The sequence below is a fragment of the Chiloscyllium punctatum genome, chromosome 24, assembly GCF_047496795.1.
Source record: "Chiloscyllium punctatum isolate Juve2018m chromosome 24, sChiPun1.3, whole genome shotgun sequence".
Classification (NCBI taxonomy): domain Eukaryota; kingdom Metazoa; phylum Chordata; class Chondrichthyes; order Orectolobiformes; family Hemiscylliidae; genus Chiloscyllium; species Chiloscyllium punctatum.
In genome coordinates, this window is record NC_092762.1 from 31,727,187 (window position 1) to 31,754,833 (window position 27,647).

General features: G+C 40.0%; 1 long non-coding RNA gene and 1 gene segment (V, D, J or C); both read left to right on the forward strand.

Moving 5' to 3' along the window:
* Window positions 1–1,982: 1,982 nt before the first annotated feature.
* LOC140494452 (Ig heavy chain C region-like) lies at window positions 1,983–20,693 on the forward strand. The segment is given in 7 exon segments: window positions 1,983–2,084; window positions 2,213–2,539; window positions 3,737–3,784; window positions 13,886–14,191; window positions 17,281–17,592; window positions 19,516–19,822; window positions 20,278–20,693. Coding segments are annotated over 6 exon segments (1,206 nt in total).
* A 2,541-nt stretch (window positions 20,694–23,234) lies between these two features.
* LOC140494381 (uncharacterized) lies at window positions 23,235–24,168 on the forward strand. Its single transcript, XR_011963943.1, has 2 exons — window positions 23,235–23,564; window positions 23,704–24,168. It is a non-coding gene; the product is annotated as an uncharacterized lncRNA (long non-coding RNA).
* Window positions 24,169–27,647: the final 3,479 nt, after the last annotated feature.

The following is a 27,647-nucleotide window of genomic DNA, read 5'->3' on the forward strand; positions in this document are numbered from 1 at the left end:
TTAGTTTGGGATTAGGACTGGCATGGACAGGTTGGACCGAAGGGTCTGTAACCATGCTGTATTACTCCATGGCTCTATGACTATTTATCCATTTTTCTCAATATTAAACAGTGCTGTAGTGATCCTTGAATGAACTGTTGGTGTTAAGGTTATGTCTGAGACTCTGCGAATATTTCCTTCAATGAGAGGAATGACTAGTTCTCCAAGTTACACAACTGAAAAATAAACTTTTCTCCAGCATTGTTGCTGAGTAGATTTGTTTCTGCGGAGGCAGTGGTTATGGTTTGCAGTTGGCTTTCCACCAACTGGTCAACAGTGAGACAAAATATCTTTGATCCACTGCAGAAACTCCACCTGCTTCCAGTAAATGAAACTGGGAGCTCAAGGACCTTTTCTGCAGTCAGCTTAATTGCTGCCAACTATTGTATCTGGCCGATTAAAGGGAAAATAAATCAACTAAAGTAAAATCCTTCCAAACAAACTATATTTTCCCATTTACTCACAATGGACACATTTCACTTGGCATTTCTTCTTTAAAAAGGAAAGTCACTGAATACAGCATTCACTGTATGACTATCAGAAAACAGAACAGTGAATGCAGTGACGTTCTGGTTAGTTCAGCCTGTTTACTGAGTATCTTTAAAGCTCCTGAATATGAAGTTAATGGATCCAAAATCCCACATTGCAGTAACATTTGTTATCATCTCAAAGTAAATTAGCAAAATTGAATTGGTTCAAACTCACATCACTTGTTACACCATTCTCTGATTCATGCATCTCATTAAAACTGAGTGGGCCCTTTATACATGGTTAACAGTGGTGTCGTGTAACAGCGAATTTTTGCTGATTTTTATGAGTTAACTGCCCTGTCAGAGCTATCAGTGAGCAGAGAAATGTACTGTTTATAACCTACATTTGTGGTAATTATTACTGTAATACTCTAATTTAACCAAACATTCCTGATGTACCCAGACTGTTACATGCAACGGTTTAGACGTTGAGGATTTAAAAAAAACTTATGGACTGTCTTGTTCTAGTTCATTAGATGCTCTTTCAAAAGTTTACCTAGGTGTTATGTATCACTGCGGACTCACATTTTGTTTCTCAGGCACACAGCTATCCTTTACTGTGCATTTTCGTGTTGGAGCAATTTGAAAAAAAAGGTGCAAGGAGAGACATTCTGCAATGTAAGGAGGTGCTACTAATCTCCGGGTCCAAACTGTTTAGTGACATACACTCACATTCTGAACATAATCACTTTAGACATGCTCCATATTAGGTTGCCTAAATTGAATTTAGAAACGCAGATTAGAAATGGTATGTTATTTTGTAATGTGAGAGAGACTGAGTGACAGCAAAAATAAAGTCATTCATTTTGTTGGCTAATAATATTATTGAAGTTCTTTTTAGCTTTATCTGCTTGTGGTGGAATGTAGGATTAAAGGGAGTTAACTTCTAATTGAATATTCTAAATATAATCACTTTGGACACGCTCTGTATTCAGTTGCCTAAATTGAATTTTGAAATGTTTCATATGAATTACATGTTATTTTAAGTGCGACAGAGACTTGCAGTTTCCAGGGAAGAAAAGCTCAACTGTTTTATTAGCTAGTAATAGGTTTTAACTTTAATTTTAGTTTTATCTGCTTGTGAATGAATGTAGAAATAAAGGGAGCTAACTTCCAGTTGAATTTGTTTTTTTAACAAAATACATTCAACTATCATGTGAAACAGACCTGAAGCTATTCAAATTTACTTCCAAAGAAGCTATTCAGCAAAACAAATATCCCAAGATGTGTATGTGCCCATGTTTAAGCAGAACCTCATGTAAAGACATGATCCCATGTGTTCGGGCTGTACAAGCTGACACCAGCATCCAGTCTCAGCCTCCAGCAGGAAACCAACAGGCGGAAGCTGTAAGCCTGCCCCTTTCCGATGGCCATATAAATCCTGGGCACTAGACCGTAATTCAACACTCCCGGGTCGGCTCTGTTTAGAAAGATCTTGACAGAACCGCTTCCCACAAGTTATCAGAATGATTGTGTCGACAATTTTTCTCAGTTTGTTACTGACTTTCTTATCATGTGAGTGTTTTTTGTTCAAGTCTCTCTTTGTCACTGTCTCAATGTTAGTCTACGGCAGGAATGTAAAAGACTCAGCCATCATTTCATCAGCATTAATGCTCATGGTTTATTTGTTTTCTTTTTTAAAGGTGTCCAGTCGGAGGTTGTTTTGACTCAGCCAGAGGCAGAGACTGGCCGTCCCGCAGGCAGCCTGAAACTGACCTGTAAAACTAGCGGGTTCAGTCTTAGCAGCTACTGGATGAGCTGGGTGCGACAGGTTCCTGGACAGGGTCTGGAGTGGCTGGTTAGCTACGATAATTCAAACAACAATTACTATGCAGCAGCGATTAATGGTCGATTTACAGCGTCCAAAGACATTTCAAACAACATTTTCGCGTTGGACATGGGGAACCTGAAGATTGAAGACACCGCCATCTATTACTGTGCAAGAGACCACAGCGAGAGGAACCAGGGCTAGACCCATTCAAAAACAGCTTGAGGGAACATTTTGTCAATTCCATCATAGACTGACGGTCAGTACGAGTTTTAAATACAGTTATACCAACTGCGATCTGAAGCAGACCTCAGGCTGCCTCTTACAAAACTATCAAAGAGGAAATGTACCATTTAAACTAACAAACTGGTGACACAATGGGACAATGTTTTCGGCATGGCATATGTACTGCTAACACTTCCATTAATTAAATGCTCGGACAAAATGTTAGTTTTAATATATCTGACAGCTCAGGAAATCACTGCTAATTGTTATGTCAACTATGGCATTAATTCTAAACATGATCAGTACGAAATGGCTCTTTCAAATGAAAATTGAGACCTCGAGTAAAGAACAGAGAATAAGTGTACTGGTCTCCATCATTGTGATACTACAGTGGGTCACAGTGTTGTGCACAGCGACATCCTCATACAATAACCACTGACAAGTATTTATCTCAAATTGGTGATTTCTACCATGGCAGGAGCGAGAAATAATGTGAGATGCAATTTAAACGCAATCCAGTAGGGCTAGTTTGTACAAATGTATAATTTTTATCTACCTTCTTCGTGTTGATTGTCAAGTTAAATGCAGACCAAACCTGGAAAAGTATTCCAAGCTTTCAAAATACAATGAAGAGTAAAAGCTGAAATAATGCACCAAATCATTTTTAGAGGAGTCTGAATCACTGCTTTCTAAGAAGTGAAGAGATTATCTGCATTTTACAGTTTACAGTCTGTAATAGTATTTGACACAACGTGTCTCACAGTGATATAGCTGGAGTGACACTGCAATTATGATCAATACAAAAACCTATTCAGCCTCGATTGTTTGAAACTAGTCAGTGATTACTTCTACAAACCGTCTTAACTTGCAGTGCAGTATTAGTTCGGTGGGGTTTTATGCCAGTATCATTATTTACTTTGTAAAAGTTTTGGGTAATTATCGATGCACCAGTTGGGGATTTTGCGAATCAGCTCATGTGTTACTCTGTGAAGTATAAAACAGTATTAAAATTTATCAAGAATGATCAGAATTCACGAGCGCAATTATGTGATGAAGATTTATCGTGACTTTATTTTGCCTGTGGTTCTGAAAATTTAAAATGATGGTAGATTTTTGATTTGTTTTATGCAGAGCTAGTTATTGTGTGACCCAGTCCAGAGAATATAACACTGTGACGATCTTGATTACTGGGGCCAAGGGACCATGGTGACAGTGACTTCAGGTAAGAACTTTGAACTTTCTTAGTGACTTTTTAAAAACTTTCTATTCATGTGACTAATTTCTGAATTAAATGAAACTCAGATTCTGTGCTGAGTTTGGTTTGGTTCGGATTCATTTTTGTTCAGACTGATTATAGACTTCAGTTAAGGCTCAGCAAATAGTTACAATGGTGATGATGGAGTCAGTTGCTCGGTGTATCTCTTTTTTTGATCAGATGGGCATTCTGTGTGGCTGGGTTACGTGAAACACCTAATGTCTTTTAATCAGTCAGCTATAAATAATGTTTAATGTCAGTGACATCCTGACTGTGAGTTTTATAATCAACAACAAACGCTAAGAATTCAAAGATGTTTGAGATATTACCAAACATGATTAAAATATGCTAAAATATCATTATTCATTTCTTGAATATATGTTCTTACCCTGATTATATTTTCTCATTTATTTTGTTAATTTTGTTGACGACAAGCAGGTTAGAAACTGTCATAAAATTTTCTTGCGGTGCTATATTGCATTCTGCTGATTAGATTCTGAGTTTGTTTTACTTGATTCTGTTGAATTGAGTTGATTGGATTTTGGCTTTGTTTTCGTTGATTCGGTTGAATTCTGACTTTGTTTTTACTTGGTTTTGTTGAATTGTGTTGATTGGCTTTTGAAATTGTTTTATTTGATTCTGTTGAATTGAATTGGTTGGATTCTGATTATGTTTCATTCAAATCTGTTGTTTTGAGTTGATTGGATTCTGATTTTATTTTCATTGATTCTGTTGAATTGAGTTGATTGAATTCTTATTCAGTTTGTGAAATTGATCAGCGTTTTCATGCTTTCTGTAATTGGTGTTTTCTTTCTGGTGAGGAGATTGACTCTCTGGATTACTGTTCATTACCAATATTTGTGAAGTTCTTTTGTTTTTCATCAATCATTTCTGCATTTGTTAAACTTATATGACACATTTTTCGCTGCTTGATTGAAAACATTACATCCATTTGTAATGGTCTGAAAACAACTTAAGGGAGAAAGCCGGAAGTGTGAGAAATGAAAAAAAACGAGTTTTTAATGCATTGACTTTTTTAAAAAAAACTCAGTTCTAATTGTAAACTAACTGAATTTTGTTTTGAATAGCCTCATTCAAAATAAAATTTGGGACTAAAATCTGAAACTGCAGAATTGATCAGATTATGTAATTGAAACTAACTTAAAATTATAATGTGGTCATATTTATCCATTCAGTAATTTTGTTTTGACCTTGAAGTGCATAATCAATATATGCCTTCAACTGCTGTCCTGTACGCTGCACAAGATTGTCCTGATCAGGAAGGACATGCAGGTTGGAAATAAATTGAACTGTTGCCAGAAACGTTCCAGCGTTAAGTGTAAAGTCCCCTCACAAACAAGGTTGCTGTTATGACTTGTTATTTCTATTCAATGTAATCATTAGTTTGCTGGATTCTGAGCAGCTTTGTTAGACTTCAATTTGGGTTTTTTTGTGAGGTTACATCATGTTCTTGGTTCTGTTGAAAATGTTTGCAGAGCTAGTTCTGCTGCAAACACACCGTGTTGTGATCTGGTGATCGTTGATCTGTTGAGGAGGGACTGTACTTGGGTAACATTAAATGTGTTATATTTGGGAAACCGTTTCTGGTTTCTACATTCTTTTTGCAATGTTAACACGGTTGGTGACAGTGAACCGCTCCAGGTTCCTCATTCAAAGCAATCAGCATGCGAGTTGAAATTTCATAAAGCCTATTATTAAGTGAAAGGCAAAACGCAAAGGTTTTAGAAATGAAGGGAAAACAGATTCTTTCGGGCGCCATTTTTACTTCAAATAAATAATTAAGGATTAATCTAATCCATGCTTTACAAACCAAATTCAGAACTCAACTATCTAGTTCAATCACAAGGTCTGTCTTTAAACAGTTTACAAGTCATAAAGAAATATATATAGAATTTCAAAAGTTAGAATTTCTAATAGTTATTGCTCTTGAGCAAAAATGCCATGACTGTGTTATAATTGATCAAGAAACACCTTTCAATTCCGCTGTACACTACATACATATTTTTCTGGCTGGAAAAGATCATTGGCAAAGACTATTTGGAAATTCTGCACAATTCTATGAAGAACAGATCAGTTTCACTGCTTTGATCAGTTTCACACGTAACTTGCGTTAATTAATTGGTATGTCCCTGATTAAACTGGATTTACAGGATAAAAATAAAACATTAACTGAATTATTTAATCTGCACAGTGCTTTAGGTGTTCCCAATCTGTGCATTTTAAATAAATAATTACATTTTACCACAAAATATCAATGAAGAGTCATATTTTCGGAAACAACTGCTGTAGTGAATTATGTGACCAAGGCCAAATTTCGAATTAATTTAAATAATCCACCCATGAACTCGCAGGGCAGCATGGTGGATCAGTGGTTGGCACTGCTGCCTCATAGCGCCAGGGTCCCAAATTCGATTCCATCCTCGGGTGACTGCCTGTGTGGAGTTTGCACATTCTTCCTGTGTCTGCGTGGGTTTCCTTCGGGAGCTCTGGTTTCCTACCACAGTCCAAAAGATGTGCAGGTCAGGTGATTGGCTGTGCTAAATTGCACATAGTGTTCAGGGATGTGTAGGTTAGGGTTCATTAGTCAGGGGTAAATATAAATTAGGGGAATGGGTCTGGGTGGGCTACTTACTGTTCAGCGGGTCAGTGTGGAATTGTTGGGCCAAATGGCCTGTTTCCATACTGTAGGAACTCTACTCTTAAAACCATGGGAGTGCTTGCTGCAAATGCAGAGAATTCATTTTACGTCAATGTGTTCAGACGTATGCAGAGTTCAGAAATTTGCAGAAGACATGAACTAGAGGATAACAGAGCACATTGTTCATTCAGACACTGAAAGTAGAGTAATATTTATTTTAATTAATATACTTGTCCGATTTATTGCAATGTAGTGATCAGAAGGAATCTGCTCACATTAGTTAAGTGTGACAATCATTTAGATTAGATTTCCTGCCATTTGGCCCAACAAGTCCACACCGACCGTCTGAAGAGTAACCCACCCAGATCCATTCCCCTACCCTATATTTACCCCTGACTAATGCACCTAACACTATGGATGATATAGCATGACCAGTTCACCTGACATGCACATCTTAGGATTGTGGGAGGAAATCCACACAGACACAGGGGAGATTGTGGAAACTCCACATAGGCAGTCACCCAAGGCTGGAACCGAGCCTGGGTACCTGGATTTGTGAGGCAGCAGTGCCCACATTTACTTAGACATCCGTTAAAATGGGCAACTCCAGACAGAAGCATGTTTTCAATTCATACCTTTTTAAACATTTTCGTTCATTAAAAGCAGTTAACAAGAAAATGACCTTGCCCTAATTCCTTCAACAGAAATGCTTTCCACACTGGAATGCAGTGTTGACTTTATGCAGTGCATGCAAAATCTCCACAGTTCAAGGAACATTTTAAGACTTTATAAAAATAATTTAGAGAATAATCCATTTCCTCTGGATCTGTGCTTTAATTGGCGATATTTCCCACCTCAATAATTTTGTTAAATACAATGACTTATTATATTTATTAACTCAGTGGTTATTTATGTTCATTGTGAACACATTCTCGTTCACATTAAATCCTCTGGTTAGTTCCTCTGATGAATGTCCAATTACAGTGAATATATTTGACGTGAGGAGTTGAGCAATGTATCCTCTAGGATTAAGTCTGTTGTGCAGTTTGTTTCAGTGCTATCTCTGACTAACTTGTCAATGGTCCTGACCATTTGTAAATTGTCCAGTTCGGACACCTGAATCTCAGACAGTTCAATTTCATCTCTCGCTTCAAAACCACTTTTATCTGCCAGAAATACAATATTCGATTAGGTGCCTCAGAATTGAGAGCCCTGACTAAGTTGTTCCAATCAGAACGAACGTTTCAGGAACAAAAGGCAGATAGCAAGAGTTTTGAAATCGGTTGTTGGCAACAAGAGATATTTGATTGAGTGAGGCAGAGGGAAATATGCTGCATATTTTCTTTGTGCCTCAGTTGTGCAGGACATGTTTCGTGGCACAATGTAGAATCAGAATTTGTTTGCATCTTATTATTTGAAAACCTATTATCAGCTTTTAATGTCACTGGCAACGGTCATATTACACTTCAAAACATTTTAATCTTTTCCAAACTAAGTACACCGTCTGGTGCAGCAACATTCACAAGGGAAAGAGGAAGGGAGTTCGAGGTTGGAATCCAGTGACAGTGAATTGATGGCAATGCAATTCCTAGTTTTATTCCTCTGTAGTTCCCATAGAGTTTGAACAATTTGGAGCTGCTGTCAAAGTATTCTTGGATAAATGTTGAAATGTTACTTTCATTGTACAGACATTCTGGAACAATCCCTGGTTGTTGGAAGGTGTTAATAACTAACATGGTTTATGTACTGTCAAAACAGGTGGGCTGTGTTCTCTGTGATAGTGTCGAGCTCATTGTGTTCAGGTCTGTTGTGATTTGTAGTAGTGTCCCTGATTCTGTGCCAGGTGGCCTGTGTTCACTTATAACCTGTTAGAGAGGTATGTAATACCATCTCTTATCAGGTTACTTCAGTGCAAGAAAGCAGATTGAGATGTTTGGGTGTTTGTTGGAATTCCACTCACAGAGACCAGTGAAATCTATTCAATCACTGTCCTGACTTGTGTCTCTTAGATATTAAACAGAATTTTGGTGGTTAGCAGCTTTTTCCAGATCAATATTTGTTCACAAGCTTTTGGGCATCGCTAGATGGGGTTAATGGAATAAGTACTCAAAGAAATCCCAGCTTTTGACTTGCTGTTATGACAATATCATGTATAACTAATCCAGAATGAATCATTTTTGAAGCATATTTGATGAGATGATGCTTAGGCTGTTTTACTTTATATTAAACCAGTGCTGTAGCTGAATTTGATTGTTCAGTACGGTTGGGGTTCCGCTGAATCCAACACTTACAGCAGATGGTGATAGCTTTTCAGTTGATCTTCAATTGCGATCTCAGACCATCCAGTAGCTCTGTTAGAATTCTTTTTCCAACAGGAGTCAAGCCAACGTAATCACTGTTTATCTCAACAGGTGTGAGCTCTTGTGCCAAAACATGAAAACAATTTGGTGAAGACGGGGGCCTCTGGATGCGAAAGGTTAACCTTGCCTTCTCTCCACAGGAGCTGCTAGACCTGCTGAGTTTGTTCAGAAATTTCTGTCTTTATTTTGGTTTTCTAGCGTTTAAAGTTTGTTGTTACATTAAAAAAAGTTCTGTTCGATGAAACACATTCTTCAGAGAAAAGATGCATTTGAACAAATTGCGAATGTTCAGAGATATTAAATATCAGAGAATCATTGAATTTGCGTGGCCTGATCTCGAGCTGTAGTTTCACAAGAAACTGTTATGAAGTGACAACACACTCCAGAATGCAGTGGCTGCTGTAATTGGGTGGAAGTTATTTTGATCACTCAGATAGAGAATGTCAATGATCCCGTTCCAAATAATCAACAGAAGTTTGTTTTTAAAGCATGTGTGAAACAATTAATTTGTTGAAATATTTTAATAAAAAGTGTTCACCACCAGTGCTAGCTTAATGAATGACACAATGATAGGAAGGTAGGGGCAAGAGGAGGGCACTCAGCCCCTCGAGCTGTTCCACCACTTACTTAGATCATGGTGCATCTGTGAACTAAATCCACAGGCTAAAACTCTTTCACACCTTTGATTAACAAGCAAAAACTATCCCAGATTTACTGATTCGACTGCCCATAACAAAGGGAGACACCATTTCTGAAAGACATTCCTGTGAGTACTGTGACACAATGAGGCTGGAATTAATTGCTCATGAAAGTAAACTTTAAATCTCTGACAATTTCCAATTGAAACATCCCAATCATCATATTTCATTAATTTAACACTATACTTCCCTGGAATAAAGAAATGTGTGATTGCCTTGCTAAAAATGAGGGAAGCTTCATTCCTATTATATGATTAAGAAAAGCTCTGTTCATTCAGTGAAAATACAGTCAAATCACACAAAAGGAAACCATGTCATCTTGTGTAGACACACAAGTGCCTCAAATAGTTTTCAATTCTTCCAGTGGTTGTTTGAATCTCTAGACATGTGTGGAAGTGTCAGACTTTTTATATCACCTTGAGAAACCAGTTGTCATCAGTCTATTTGAATTGCTGAAGTTTGTGTGGTATTAGCACATTCACAGCGCTGTCAGGAAGTGAGTCCCATGGCTGTGATCGAGGAAGAGGAAACGGGCAGGGAAATTGTTGAGAGTCAAGTTGATGTCTAATTTGGAGGAGAGTTTTCAGGAGAAGCATTTACATGCATGTGCGCCCTTATCCTCAAGGATCACAATTTTGGAACATGCTGCCGAAGGGACATGTCAGCATGCAAAATGGAAGCGGAAGAATGCACCTTGGCCCTCTAGAAGGCTATTCCATTCATGGGATCATCATTAATCTTGCTGTTCACCAGTCTTCCCAACACACTGATAACATTGAACTTGATTGTTTACTGTTCAACAAAAGAATGGTGAACCTTTGGAATTCTCCACCACAGAAATTGATTGAGGACAAAACATGAAATGATTTCAATATGGAGATAGATTCCTTCAATCCTTAAAAAATGCTACGGATATGTGGGAGAAAGGCAAACAGGGTACAATATTGGTTGAAAGCCATGAAAACATTGAATGGGACATGGTTTGTAAGTTTGCACGTAACGCCAACATTGGTGGTATAATTGGCAGTCAAAGTTATCTAAACGTACGATGAGATCTTGATCAGCTGGGCCAATGGGCTGAGGAGTGGCAGATGGAGTGTAATTTAAATGAATACGACGTGTTGTTTTTTGAGAAGATAAATCAGGTCACAACTTACAGAATTAATGGTAGGGCACTGGATAGTGATGTTGAACACTGGGGACCCTGAGGGTTCAGACTCATAGATTCTTGAAAGCGTTGTCTCAAGTAGCTGGTGTGTTGAAGGTGTTTGGCACATGTACCTTCATTGGTCAGAGCACTGAGTGCAGGAGTTGGGGCTTCATGTTGTAGCTGTCCAAAACATTGGAATGAACTGCCAGAGGAAGTGGTAAATGCAGAGATAGGTCCAACATTTAGAAGACATTTGAACAGCTACAGGAACTGGATAGGTCTGGATGGATATGGGCCAAAGGCAGGCAAGTGGAATTAGTTTAATTTGAGAACTCTGGTCAGCATGGATGAGCTGGACCAAAGGAACTGTTTCTGTGCTGTGCGACTTTATGACTCACTGACTTTATGGTGGAGTAGGCTCAAAGTTGGAAGGTGGTGAGCAAGTGAGGGGCTAGATTGGGCATGTGGGAAAGTTTGGGCTGGTAGGCTGTGAGGTGTTGGCTGGCTGCTGGGTAAGCTTGCATGCACTCTGTCTGGCAAGGTGGCATCAAGGTAAATGGTAATGGTCACAGGATAATTTGGTCGAATTGTGCTTGGTAGGTGAGGGGTAGTTTGAGCTGAAATGCAGGAGGTCTGTCTTTGCCAGGCTGGTTTATGGAGAGGTGGGAAGGATGCCAGGCTGGTTAGTGTAGAGGTGGGCAGAGTGCCAGGATGTTTCGGGGGTGGAAGGTCACTGTAATGAAGTGACAGGTGGACGTGTTGTCAAAATGCAAAGCTCAGAGTCTGGCAAAATGGTAGGTTGTAAAGCACAGATGCGAAAGGAGCTAGCATGCAATGTTCACAGGTTGACTTGGGTAAGATGAGAGGTCAGTGATCAAGGGCTGAGGTCATGTCTTGGGTAGTGGGCTTTTGTCAGAGGTTGTGAAAATGATGGTGCCAGGTCCAGTCAGGGTCAGATTCACCATGGGCCAGGTACAGGGCGGCAGGAGTGTAAATGAGTGAAAGGAATTGAGATCATATGTCCATCTGGAATATAGAATATAGAACATTACAGTGCAGTACAGGCCCTTCAGGCCTCAATGTTGTGCTGACCTGTGGAACCAATCTGAAGCCTATCTATCCTACACTATTCCAATTTCATCCATATGTTTATCCAATGATCTTTTAAATGCCCTTAAAGTTGGTGAGTGTACTATTGGTGCAGGCAGTGCGTTCCATGGCCCTACTACTCTCTGAGTAAAGAAGCAACCTCTGACATCTGTCATCTATGTCCTCTCCTGCTAGCCATCACTATTCAAGGAAAAAGACTTTCACTGTCCATCCTCTGTTTATCTTTTATGTCTCAATTAAGTCACCTCTCAACCTTCTTCTCAAATAAAAACAGCCTCAAGACCCTCATCCTTTCCTAATTAGACCTTCCTGCCATACCAAACAACATCCCGGTAAACCTCCTCTGAACTCTTCCAAAGCTTCCACATTCTTTCTATAATGTGGTGACCAGAAAGTACACAATACTCCCAAGTGCGGCCACACCAGAGTTTTGTACAGCTGAAGCCTAACCTCGTGGTTCTGAAACTCAGTCCCTCTATCGATGAAAGCCAACACAAAGTATGCCTTCTTAACAACTCTATCAAACTGGCTGGCAACTTTTAAGGATCTATGTACATGGACACCGAGATCTCTCTGCTCAGCTACACGACCAATATGGATTGCCTTGGATGTGTTTCGTGTGATAGGGGTTGTGTGTTCCGGGCATGAATGGGTGTATAGCAGGGTAGGGTTTGTGAATGTGAGTAGGAATTTAGGTCTAGACAGAGTAAGTGCAGTGGTTAGTCTGCAAGATGAGGTTTGGTGGTGAACTGCGTGTCAGTTTGATAGTTATTAAAGTTCAAGATTACTTGTTCATTTCTCAAATCATATTTACGTAAATACTCAGCTGTAACACTCCAAAGTCTCTGAACCTTAATGGTCCTCCATTTTTCAGAGGCCTCCAGAATTCAGATAATTGTAAATTAGATGTTTCAAATTCCAGACAATTGCCATGAGTTCAGCCGTGACAGCCATCCTCCTACTCCCAGTGCTCAGCTCCTGACTGTGCTGCTGCTGCAGTGACCTTCCTCCCAGAGAGAACATTCTGCCTTGCATTGATAAGTGAGGAAGGTTCACTGGACCTGATTTCCAAGTATGGGGACGGCAAACACGATGGGACACAACTTTAAAGTGAAGGGAGATAGGTATAAGACAGATGTCAGAGGTAGTTTCTTTACTCATTGAGTAGTAAGGGTGTGGAATGCTTTGCCTGCAACGGTAGTAGATTTGCCAAGATTAAGTACACTTAAGTCATCATTGGACAAACATATGGACGTACATGGGATAGTGTAGGTGGGATGGGCTTCACAATAGTATGACAGGGCAGCGCAACATCGAGGGCCGAAGCGCCTGTACAGCGCTGTAATGTTCTATGTTCTATGATTCACTCTGATTTCTCTCCGGGGGTACTGCCAGCTGTTGGGTATATTTCCAGCAGCACAGTACCTAGTCGGGCACCACGCTGCTTCCGTGGTTAGCGCTGCTGCCTCACAGGGCTAGGGACTCAGGTTCCATTCCAGCCTCGGGTGACTGTCTGTGTGGAGTTGGCACTTTCTCCCCATGTCTGTGTGTGTTTCCTCCCACAGTCCAAAGATGTACAAGCTGGGGGAATTGCAAATGTTGTGTTCAGTGATTGGGAGGTTAGGTGCATTAGTCAGGGTTAACTGTAGCATAATAGGGTAGGGGAATGGGTCTGGATGCGTTAATTGTCAGAGGGTGGGTGTGGACTTGTTGGGCCAAATGGCCTGTTTGCACACACTGTAGAATTTCGATGAATCTGCATTTCCTTGGTTTGTATTTTGTGAAACGTCTCTGCTCTTCACAGCAATCCAGTGAAAGTGTCAGTTGGTAAGATCTTCAAACAGTTACTGGGGTGGGATCAGGATGTTCTTCTTCCTAAATTATATGGTAATGGTCAAGGTTGAGGGCATGTTTCTAAAGAGGGAACAATGATCATGATCAACAACTGGTAGGAAACAAAAACAAACTCCAGTTATGCTGTAGACTCAGCGGGAGCATACTGGCAAAAGTTTACAGCTGAGGATACATTTGAGTAACTGATAAGGTCAAATGAACAGAAGCTAACATGCTCAATTGGTCATTCTGTTGTAGAGACACCATCTCCCCCCACGCTTTATGGCCTGGTCTCCTCCTGTCAGGAGCACAACACCGGTTCTGTGATCTTTGGTTGTTTGGCGATGGACTATTCCCCTGACGTCACCAAGGTAACCTGGAAGAAAGGTGGGGACCTAATCACGACTGGATTGAAGACTTACCCATCAGTGAGAAACAAGAAGGGAACCTACACCCTGAGCAGCCAGTTAACCCTGCCCGGGTCAGCGGCAGATTGCCCCAGCAAAATCTACTGTGAGGTTCAACACAGCGGGTCACACAAAAGCAAAGAAATGCCATGTCCAGGTACGTGTTGTGGGAACTGAGATAAACAGAGCGTCTGGGATTAACATGAAGAAGGCATTATTTATAACCGTTTTCACAGAATCACCTTATACAGCACAGGAAAAAGGCCCTTTGATCCATCCAGTTCATGCCTATCAATAACAACCACCTAACTATTCCAGTCTCATGTGCCAGCATATGATCCATTGCCTTGTGTGACTTGCCCTTGCAAGGATACTTCATACTTATTATGAGGGGCTCAGTCTCTACATGACTTATAGGTGCTGAGCTCCAGGCTAACACCACCTCTGTTTGATTTTGTTTTCCCCTGAGATCCACTTGGAACCTCCTTGCCTTACCTTCACCCTGTGCCCCTGAGGCATTGATCTCTCCATCAAGGGGAAAGGTTTCATTCAGTTGACCCTGTCTATGCCTAAAATAATTCGAGACATCATGATAATCTTCTCCCTAATTCTCCTTTGCTCCAAGGAAAACCCCTGTCTATCTAATCTAGCTTCATAACTAAAACCTTCCAACCCAGGCAAGATCCTGGCAAATCTCATCAATACTGCCTTCAGTGTAATCACATTCCTTCGATAACATGCACACAATGCTTCAGCATGGCTAACCAGTGTTCTATTAAGTTCCAGTATCATCTCACCACTCTTCATTGTCAATGTCTCGGCTAATAAAAGCAAATATCCTCCCACTTTCTTAGCCTCTTTATCCAGACGACACAGTACTATAGGGGATCGGTGGGTACATGCACCAAAGATCCTCAGGCCTTTCCAGGGTTCCACCATTCAAAACGTCATACCTCACAGATACTTCTGCCGAATTACATCACCTTACATTTATCCAGAATAATTTCCATTTGCAACTTCTCTTCACATTCAACCAATCCTGTATATCCTCCTGCAATCTAAAGCCATTATGCTCATGACTTACCAACATGACAGTTTTCATTTCATCTGTGAATTCACTGGTTAATCCTCCTAAATTTGAGTCTCAATCATTGGTATGTAAGAGATTGGTATGCAAGGAAATCAACACCAATCCCTACAGAACACCAGCAGACATAGATTTCCAGTCACGCAGACACCCGATGACTATTATCCCCTGCTTCCACCACTCAGCCAGTTCTAGATCCAATCTATCAAATTAACTCGGATCCCATTGGCTCTGATTATTGCTATCATCTGGACATCGAGTTATCTCTCTGAAAACTACTATCAAATTCTTACACATGACTTCCTCTCAATAAAACCGTGCTGACAATTGTTGATTTATCTTCCAAATGAAGACTAATTTCACTTCTCAATAGTTTCCCTACCACTGAGACTAGCTTGACAGATCTGTGTTTTCATTATTTATCCCTTCCTTCGTCCTGAATAACAGTGCAACGTTGGGTGATCTACACTCACTTGCTGTGGCCAGACAGGAATTCTAAATTATTGTCAGTGACCCAACTATTTCATCCTTTGCATCGCTCAACCGCTTGGTATACTTTTCATCTGCCCTGGAAATATAACCACTTTTCATTCAGCAAGACAACACAGAACATCACATCATGTGTCCTAATTTCTGAAAACTACATCACAACACCCCTCCATGATTTCTGTACCCACATTGTCCCTCTTACTAGTGAACACTGACACAACACTTTCGTTTTGACCACAACCTAATCCTCCAGCTCCACTCCAATTATAACACTTAATGGGCATTACTGTTTCCAGAATAATTCTTTTATTATGAATGAGACTGTAACTTTGAAAAATATTTTCCTTTATTTTGACTGCTATTATTTTCTCATGGTCCCTTTTGCTCTTCTAATTCCTTTGTCTTTCAAACTCCCCCTTGCACGTTCTGTACTCCATACTAGTTTCTATTGTTTTGAGATTTCAGTATAGACTGGAAGCCTCCCTTGTTTCTCTTTATCTCACCCTCCATGCCCTTTGGTGTCCAGAGCCCGCTGCATTCTTGGTCCCACGCAGTGGCTTCCTGGGAAATGTCCTCCCTGTGATTTTCCTATCTCTTTCTTAAATGTGTCACACTGCTCTGACTCAGATTTACCAATAAGTGTCAGCTTCCAGTCCACTCTGGTCTAGTCATTACCTGATCTTACTAAAATTGTCCTTCCCCTTTTCAGAACTTTGGGCCAATTTCTATTCCTTTGCAGTACAATCTGAAATCCAAACTGTTTTACGATCACTGTCTGCAAAGTGCTCCACCATTGATGTTTTACCCACTGGGTCGACTTCATTCCATAAAGTTAAGTTCAGGTTCACCCCTCTCTTGCAAGGTCAGGATTAAAATTCTCTGTATTAAACACATACTCTGTTCAAATATTCTCTTGGGGGCATTTTCAGAATTGTGCTCCCTCTAAATTTTTGATAAAATGAATATCCAAGCCTATGCTGAGGAAGTTAAAAACCTCTTTTCTCATTCCCCTATTTAATTTACATTTCTCTGAAATTTGCCCATGTATTTGCACTTGGTCTTTTGAACCTATGGTAAGGTCTATCGTGCTCTCCCAGTAGTTATGTTTGCTATATTTTGGTTTTGAAGTACTGGCCATTTGCCGTCATTCGAGGAGGTATCCATGATTTCATTTCTCTTTACAGCCTAAAATACTCTTGTCAGAATTGTGACAGAAGCAACATTCTGTCCCGCACACCCTCCCACCTCATCCTTTTCCATCTTTCCCTGTCTCACCTGAAGGCACTAAATCCTGGAATATTGAATAGCCACTCCTGCCCGGCTCTCAATATGTCTCTGATAGCAACGGCATCATTTCCTCATTTATGCCGGTAATTCATCTGCCTTGCTTATCAGACTCTGTCATTAAAACGAATACCATCCAACGTTGCTATCTCCCTTCTGATTTAACCGGCCAATAGTTTCTCTGCCTCCTTGACTCCCTTGCTGTGTCCTCTAAGTTTAGCCTTTCACATTGTCCTGCTGATCTTTCTGTGTGGATCCCAGCTTCTCCAGCACTCTGCACAATTATGATTCTTGTATCCGTCAACCACAAGAAACCTTGATATATGAGAACTGATTGTATTTGTTATGAAATTTGTCGGATAATGTATGTGATGTGTTTCCTAAAGGTTCAGATATTCTCCCACCAACTATTCTCCTAACTGTGAGCTCCAGTGAAGAAATCGCAAGCAGCAAGTTTGCAACCGTCGTCTGTTCAATCATCGAGTTCCATCCGAACTCAATCTCCATGAGTTGGTTGAAAAATGGCCGACCCTTGGATTCTGGCTTCTTAACGACTCCTGTGTGTGAGGCAAACGGGAACTTCTCGATGACGAGTCGGCTGATGGTCCCTTATGGTGAATGGTACAACAGTGCAGTCTATACCTGCCAGGTCACTCATGGAGAGAACACTCAAAGTAAAAACATCACCGCACTCCAGGGTAAGAGACACATACTGAGAGAGCTACAAATCATTCTGAACTCTGATATGAATCAAACACACTAATTTATCAGGCATAGTAAACAGCACAGTGCAGCTTCTTGTTCCCCAACATGCCACGTATCTTATTTCAGTTTGAGTGTTACATTAGCATTACTCATAATTCAACATTTTGGCAAGTCAGAAAAGCATGTTTCCTCTCTGTTGAAGATAGACATATAGACAGTGAGCTTTGTGAAATAGTTTATTGCCTGACCATGCTGGGAGAGGCATTCAGAGAGCTGAATCCTTGCCTGGTAGCTGCTTCAAGGATAAGTTTGGGGTGGGGGGGGGGGGATATTGGAGAGATATCTGATTGAAACATAGAAAATACTGAGAGACTGAGGTCGAGTGAATGTGGAATAGATGTTTTGACTGGTAGGCGAGACTAGGACCCAAGGGCACAGTCTCAGGGTCAAAGGGGCACCGTTTAGAACTGAGATGGGGAGGAATTTCTTCAGCCAGAGGATGATGAGGCTGTGGAACTTGTTGCTGCAGAGGGCTGTGGAGGCCAGGCCATTGTGTGTATTCAAGCCAGAGATAGATCGGCTCTTGTTTAGTATGGGGAGAAGACAGTAGAATGGCTTTAGCCCGAAACGTCGATTTTCCTGTTCGTCAGATGCTTTTCCAGCATCATTCTGAGCTAAACTCTGGATTGGCCAAATAGCCTAATTCTGATCCTCTACCTTATGATGTTGTGGTCTCAGAATGACGTGGTTAAAATATGAAGTGACCCTTACTTGAAAATAAATGAAAATGTGTTCAATGCTTCATTCCTTGCTCAGGAATGACCTGTTGGCCTTGGACACTGTACAACATCGAGGTTTATCTGGTACTGAGCTCTTTAACTTCATTTATGGGATCAGACCACAGACCAAGTGGGTATCACTTCAACCGGGATAAACGTGATCTCACTGAGCTTCTTTAAGATGCTCTCTGTAATTAGTGGATGAGGCAGGAGAATAAATTCTGGTGGGAATGCTACAATAGGGATGAATGAACGAGGTGCTCAAGACAGGCTGATTTAGCCTGGTTTGGGGTGGCGATGTTTACACAGTGAGTAGTGGATGTCTATAAAATTAGTGTACATTTCCATCGTGTTTGTAGATTAATTTAAGACGCTTTTGTTTGTTTTTTTTCTCCCCTGATCTCTGAAGAAATTAAAAAATGCAGCTTGGTAAATAAAGTGAAAGTACAGACCAGTCATGAACTAACTGAATGGAGGGAAAGACTTAAGGAGATGGGTGTCCTTCTCGACATCCAATGCTGTACTCAATGTCTTGTTTTCAGATCTACTCCAAACGCAGCCCACGAGGAACAATGACATAAATTAGAGAATGACATCACACCAATAACGCAATATAATGAACAGAATTTCCATGGCTGTTCACCGTTCCCGTAACACTTTAGAACTCTGCAAAGAAAATAATTATTATTTATTATAATTTGTCCAAAATTTAGGATGTGATTTGGCAGTCAGCGTGACCAGCAGCACTTGCACCTAAGGGTTATGAACATGGAAATGAACTCATTATATTCAGATTACTCTTCTCACAAGTATCAATAGATGGTCTTAAGTGAGACAAACTCTGAAAGAAAGGTAATTCCATGGGTTACATGATGGTATCTTTGATTTTACTTTTTTCACAGGTTTCACTTGTTACAAAGCCAGTGTTCTTTAGGAATAATTACACAGGGTATGTCCTAGGTAATCACAAATGCTTTCACAGATCAAAATACATCAACAATATTAAGCATCGTTTCAGCAATAGTTGAAGGTGCCATTTTGAAGGTGGTGTCTTCACCCTGTGAAGAAGTAATCTGAAGATTGGCTGTTTGTATCAGAAAGGGGCATTTTTCATTGACTTTGATTTTTATTTCATAGAAGATACCGAGTGTCATCCTAACACCGTTAAAATCCTCCCACCGCCAGTAGAACAAGTCTTACTGGAGGCGACGGTGACGTTAACCTGCGTTGTGTCCAACCTTCCTTCTGGAGTCAACGTGACCTGGAAACAAGAAAAGAAGCCTCTGAAAACAGATTGCTGACCAGCCTGGACAGAGTCCTGACAGCGTGATCAGCAAATTAGACATTTCTACTGAAGCCTGGCTGAGTGGCGTTACTTTTGAATGTGTGGTGTACCATCAGAATCTACCGACTCCACTGAGAGACTCCATCCACAAGGAGAAAGGTGAGCGGTGAGATTAAAGCACAAAGGATCCCATGTGTAATCCAGATCCAGTTACATCAATGGCAGGCTTTGATTGGTAATGAACAAACACTCTTAGGAACATTAATGATGCATCTGAAGGCAGGATAGCTAAGTAGCGGCTTAAGAAAAAGATGGACCAAAGGATATTGTATTCTGATTAAGTCAGATAAGGTGGGAAGAAGCCTGGGTTTTGACGTCACCATCAGCAATGACAGTTGGACAGAATGCCCTTGTTGTGGGCTGGAAACATGGAGGCAACTTTCACATTAAACTTTACTTTTTTTACTGAACAGAATGTGTACCATACTGCTCCTTTAGTAAACGAAAGTGAATAAATCCCAAATTAAACATGGCATATTTTAATATTTAATGAAATTGTGATATTGGTTCAGGATTTTTTTGGTTGATTTATATTTGTCTCAAATATTCTGCAGTGATTAATCCACTGGAGCCATCAGTGTCGGTCCTCCTGCCACCAACAGAAGAAATCTCCGCTCAGAGGTTTCTCTCCCTCACCTGTTTAGTGAGAGGTTTCTCCCCCCGAGAGATCTTCGTCAAGTGGACAAACAATGACAAGCCGGTGAATCCCAGTAACTACAAGAACACTGAGGTGATGGCGGAGAGTGACAACATCTCCTTCTTCATGTACAGCCTGTTATCCATTACAGCGGAGGAGTGGGCCAGCGGTGCTTCTTACTCCTGTGTGGTGGGACATGAAGCGATTCCACTGAAGATCATCAACAGAACAGTTGATAAATCTAGCGGTAAACCGAGTTTCGTAAACATTTCACTTGCACTGATGGACACTGTTAATTCATGTCAATAAAAATCTCAAAGTTGCATTTAATAATTCAACAGAAGTAATGAAGTGTTTTTTTTTCCTCCAGTTGTGAGTTAAATACTGAATTAGTTGTTTCTCACTCTGACTTACATTCCATCTGTGTAGTTAAAGTGGATTATTAACAGGTCTAGGACGAGTGTCTTGTGCAGTTAGTGTCCTCTGCTCAGCTACACCCTGGGTTAGAGACAGAGTAAAGCTCACTCATTGCATGATTCCACCAAGTACCTTATCCATCCTAAATCCCTCTGTGACAAAATCTGACAATGTCCTTTTTTTGTCAAGGGTAGAGCACGAGTTTTGAACTTAGTGTTCTTGATACCCCCAATTGGACATTCTTACAAAATTCATGTCAGTTTTAAACTGCCACATTGCACCAATTGGAAATGTAAATTTAAGACACTTTAAAATTAAATTTGATTAGAACATGCCAATCGTAAAGTGTGCAGAACAGTTTGAATGTAACCTTTGTTTCTGGGGAACTGCCAGGGATCTTGCGCCGCGCATGAGTTGACAGAATGTATCTTCACTTTCACACCAAAGAGAATCGACAGATAAGTTGTCGTGGAGCGGAGGAGAGGGGAACGATGAATGGTCTGTCCTCTTGCTCCCTGTGCAGAGTTTTCATGGTAGATGTCCTCTGTAATGTAACCCAGTTACTAACAGGAACAGTCAGCTTCTTGCTTACTGTCCAAAGATTTAACATTTCCATGCAAAATAATACCTTTGAAGCATGTTGGACATGCTTGGCTCTGTTAACAAATGATTAACATTGATTCCCATAATCCAAAACTGGTGTTTGCATCATCCCAGTTTGAATTCCATAGTTTTGTCTCAGTTTTCTGGAGCACATGGAATCAATTCTGGTGTTCGAATACGTGATATCATTTTGTTTCACAAACAGAACACAAGTAGACATTTTCTAATAAACATATTCAGAAATGTTATCTCTGGGGCAGTGGGGATTTGAACTCACGCCTTTTCTCTCAGAGACAGAAGTTCTATCACTGCAACAGAAGAGTTGCTCATAAAATGCTTATCTCTCCACGACGATGGGAAATGTTTCCTACAACACCAAGGTCGAATCTAATTATGGGCGATCCATTAAAATTAGGACAATATATTAGAATAATAAAAATTGCAGTCTGGTATAAGAACAGATACAGAGAGATGATCACAAATACACACGTAATGACACAAATACGGGCTCTCACCTAAAGACGCATATTTATGTGCACACTCAAATGTGCATATAGATAAGACGTCACACACGCATACTCGCACAGAGCCACACATGCACGTGGTACTTGAACACTCACCTAAGCTCATACAAAAACCCACATACACCGAAAGAAAATCATTTGCACAAATGAACAGGGGTACTCACACATAACCATGAGAAACATAGACACACGGTAACACACAAATGGGTATGAATACATATACATTCATACAGCACAATGTGTACAGACATACACGCATGAACACAGATACAAATTCCAAAAAATGTCCTCCCACATGTCAACTCACACAGGCACGTAAGTGCACAGAGATAAACATTAATATCATTATTTTCCCATTTTCAGAATCACAAACATACGATGACAGAGGCAGCTTAATTAGTTATTTTTAAATCACATTGATCAGTATGTATACAATGTCACATGTACACTCAAATTCAGAGTCTCACATGCAGACACACAAGTGCATAGGTCAACAGATAGAGGGGCATTTATTAAATAAGGATAATGGGCACAAGCATCAGCAAGCATCCACAAACAATAACACAAACAAGCTTATCAGGAGATGGTTTGGGAAAGATTGCCACACAAACAAACATCATCATATAAATATAAAAAACCATCAAAACATAACATTGCATGATAACATTTATTCAGCATAAACATGAATATAACCTAGTTTAGGTAGGATCTGAAACAGACACATAAGCACACATTTTAGACAGCACTAATGAAAAGTGAACACTCACAAAGACATTACAAGATAAGCATAGGCAGCAACGAAGTGGCATATTAGCATGATGATGTTTACACAATGTGAGAAGACAAAACTTTAGGTGCACAAACACATGAGCACACCAGCAGTAAAGGAACAGGAATATGTTTATTCATGCACAGACTCCAACATGGGCAAGAGTGAAGTAAGAGACTCTCATAACCACATACACAAACATTAAAGGAAAACCAAACACACCAAACAGTAGATCAAATAAATTAAGGGACACATGTACAAAAACTTATTCCTAAATATACAGATCCTACAAAAAAAATGAAATAATGTCCTGACTGTGATGTCACTTATATTCACGATTTGCCAAGCAATTGGTCACCAATACATAAAGATGAGAATCACATTTGAACTTTTATTCAGTGATGGCCACAATTCTCAACTAAAGTGCTGTCACAGCCTATATTTAAAATGTAATGATATAATTAAAATAATCATTCATAATAAGCATTCCTCATACAATAATATCCTTAAATAATAGATGAAAAGAAAAATAATTTAAAACGTTCTGACATGGACAATGAAGAAAGAACATGTGCAGTTAGTATTTGTAATTTCTTGCTGAGAGTCAATAATGCACTAATAGACACAGATAAGAGTCACATTTAAGAAATACCTGACTGCTTTATGAAGATGTAATTGTCTCTAATTACATGACTTGGATGCAGATAGGTCGATCTGGATCAAAAAACAATCTAAATGCGTTCTCTCGGTTTTATATTCATAGATTCAATAGATCGCACTTGGATTGAAGACTATGAGGATGATAACAGCAACATCTGGACAACTGCTTCCACGTTCATCACCTTGTTCTTCCTGAGTATTTTCTACAGCGCTGCCGTCACTCTGGTGAAGGTGAGAATAATCACATCTTTCTCACGCTAAACAGCCCAATATGTTTTGTGAAATCTCTAAGTGTGCCATTGAATAAACATTATATCTGAAAGTCCCTGATCATAAATATCTGCGTCATTGCTTTATCTCTCTTTTCCAGGTTAAGTGAATGAGTTGTGGACCCCTTTGATTTTCCTAATCTGCTTATCAAGGTCTCTGAATTCCCAATCTACAATCTGTCCTGTTGCTGACTCTAACAGTGAGATTACTTCAGTTTATCAGCGTGTAACTGAGACAATTATTGATGGATTTTCCTTTTTACTTTGATATCTTTGAGATGGTTGTGGTTGGAAGAATGTGTAGCTTCCCAGGTGTTTGAAGCCCATTTGTTTTGTTTTTATTAGTTCCTAACTCTGAATGGTTGCCTACCGTTTCTGATGAGCCTTTGTATTCCCTTTCTTGTGACTGTTACTGATGTACAGAAAATTCCCGGCTCACAGCGCATGTGTTCTTGTCTCAATGTGGCATCCAGCCATTATATTCACTTCTGTTATCTTTTACATCTACTTTTTGGATAAAAATGCTTTCTGAAATGGTTAATAAATCTCGAATGAATATGCACTAACCTTGGGTTTGCTTAATTCTTTCTTCAAGGCCAGTCAGTAATAATACATTTTCCCACTTCCTACTCCTTTCCCAGCCAAATACTTTCACTTGTTCTGTTTGGTTGTGTTTCATCCAGTCACTCAGTTTAATGCTGCGCTACCATGCAGCCCACTAATGTAAATGCGCCTTTCACACGATATGCCTGATGGAACACTCCAGAGGCAGAATGATTAGAGAACATTTCCTCTTATGCACCAAGGGTCATGACCTCAGGTCACTTAATGATACAAATGAGGAGCTTTGCTCCATTAGAAGCTTATAAAAAGGCAGGCAAACGCGTTTGGAAGTTTACTCTACACTGTCTAAACTAAAAGTACTCCCAATGTGGGGACAGCCTGGGTTAGTAATGCAGAAATCACCACCTAAAGCGGCCAACGAAACATTCATCAGCCAAAAATGTCAACGTTCAGTCAGGTATTCAGGCAACAACACGTGCACAATCCAAGGGTGGATTTTCAGAACTGGAGTTTTTCTCACACATAAATCTCATGGAGCACAATTCCTGGGATCAATGTGACACACCACACCTGTCAAACCCCAGGAAATGAGACTGAGATCTATCTGAGACAGGGATATTACTGAACAGCAACCCTCACAAATAATAAATCAGAGGTCGATGTTGATCAGGCAAGGCAGAGCTCATGAGTACTTGAAATATTCAGCCATTGGGATCTATATGACGCAAGACGGAATTAAGAACCAATCAGAGCAACTATTGACAGAGTCTGGAAACTATCAGCAGAGGAGAACAGTCCCAATTTTTCAGAGTCGATGAGGTATATCATCCCAGAATAGTGTTGTGAATCAGTCACGCACCCAATCTCATAACTTCGCATTTTTTTTCAAAAACGTGGCACCTGAAACTAGATGCAGCATTCCAGGTGAGACAAGAGACTGTTTTATTTCAGTTTAACATAATTGCTTTGTGTTTGTTCTCTACAGCGTTATTGATGAAGTCGGGATTATTTGCTCTTCTGTCGATGTGCCATGGTACATTCCCTGATTTGTGCACATACACACGGGGGATCCTCTGCTCCTTCACCCCTTTGGGTTTACTCCCTTATGTTCCCCTGAGTTCATCACAAAACAAAGAAGCACGTCACACCTCCCTGAGACTGAGATCTATCTGACACACCGCTATTAATGAATAACAATGTTCAAAAATTATAAATCACAGGTTGCTTTCAATCAGGGAAGGCAGAGATCAGAAGTTCTGGAAACCCTGCTGCTTTCCATGTCCTTTCCCATAAGCTGTCTGTCAAGCTTTGAAGCTCTTAGCTGTTCTTCCAATATCCTAACATTTTATTTTAAATTGATATTAATATTTTTCTGTAATTTTGCATTATAGACCAAAGCACAGGTTGAGCCAACAAGGACTCCAAACACTGAACTCTGACAACGTACACGATAAGGTAACCGACATTCTGAAACGGCAAACACCCGTTAACAAATGGTTGACAAGTACAAAACCGACTTACCAAATTCCTCACCATCCAAGCTTTTAAGACCATGGCTGCCCCACTTTTTTTTTGGAAGGTTAAAATTTGCTATTATTACAATCCTATTATTCTTACGTATAAATAAGATCTCTTGACAAATTTGTTACTCAATTTCACTCTGACTACTGGGGGGACTATTACAATTGCATCAAAATAATCATGCCCTTCTTATTTCTGAGTTCCATCCACATAGCTTCACTGGACCATCCCTCAGAAATCCCTTGTGTTAGAACAGCACTTATATTTCACCACAAGAAAAATTGACTCCAATCTCCTTTTAGCTCTTCCTATTTCTGCCGTACCTTTGATGATGAGAGGGGCTTTGAACATAAATTATTCAATTTACTGATGATGGTTAGTAGCTGAAAATAAAGATACTATGAGTGACTATCTGATGGGAAATAAAAAGTTACATTGTGTGGAAGGAAAATTCTGGATATAAACAAGAATTTTAAAAAACGAACTCCATTCTGTCTGCTCAGGTCTTGCCTACACTGCTGTACCTCCAGAGGACTTTCCTTTTATTTTGATGAGTTCAAGTTAATCTCAGCCGCTAAAGTCAATTTTCTTCATTAATATGCAGATGTAACTACCACAGAAGGAGCAAACCTGACCTACTCTTGTGATATAAGGCAGGGCAAGTGACTGAATGGTTAGTAGGGGCGCTTTTTGGGGCCGGGGTCATAATTCGATTAGTTGTAAAATATTTATGGAAAGGATTGGCATTATATATAAGTTAAAGTTCTTAATTGGACAACGGCAAATTTTGATAGTATGAGACAAAACCTTTCAAAGGTTGATTGGAGTAGACTGTTTCCAGCTCAAGGGACGGCCGGCAAGAGTGAAGCTTTCAGAAGTGAGATAACGAGAGTTCGGAGACGTGATGTTCCTGTTAGTGTGAAGATAAAGGCTGGTAAGAGGAGGGAACACTGGAGGGATAAAGATATTGAGGCTCTGGTTCAAATTAAGAATGAATCATATATTAGATATAGATAAATGAGATCAAGTGAATCTCGAAGAGTCCAAGAGGTGCAGGGACATTCTAAAGAGGGAAATGAGGAGGGCAAGAAAGGAAAATGAGATAACCTTGGGAGATAATGTTAAAGAATATCCAACGTGATTTGACTAGCACATTAAGAGCAAAGTGGTAGATCATAGAGTCATAGAGATGTACAACTTGGAAACAGGTCTTTCAGTCTCACTTACCAATGCTGACCAGATATCCTAAACTAATCTAGTCCCATTTGCCAGTACTTGTCCCATATCCCTCTAAATCTTTCCTATTTGTATACACACTCAGATGCCTTTTAAATGTTGAAATTGCACCAGCCTCCACCGCTTCCTCTGGCAGTTCATTCCATACACACCATCCTCTGCATGAAAAAGTTACTGCTTAGGTACTTTCAACTTTTTCCCCTCTCACTCTAAACCTGTACTCACGAGTATAGGTTTAGATGAGACTCCACCCACCCCAGGGAAAAGACCTTGAATATTGACTGTATCCATGCCTCTGATGATTTTCTAAACCTTTATAAAGTCACGCCTCAGCCTTCAACGCTCCAGGGAAATCAGCCCAAGCATATTCAGCCTCTCCCTATATAACTCTACATGGCTGTGAATATGGAGGAGAAAGTGAGGACTGCAGATGCTGGAGATCAGAGCTGAAAATGTGTTGCTGGAAAAGCACAGCAGGTCAGGCAGCATCCAAGGAACAGGAGAATCGACGTTTCGGGCATAAGCCCTTCTTCAGATTCTCCTGTTCCTTGGATGCTGCCTGATCTGCTGCGCTTTTCCAGCAACACATTTTCAGCTCATGGCTGTGAATATGTATAAGCCTAAAGGGATGGCTTCATAAATCATGTTGCATTTTATATAAATGCTTTTTTTTATTATCATTTAGTTTAAAATGGAGGCTGGGTGCCTTTGCAATTTCATATCA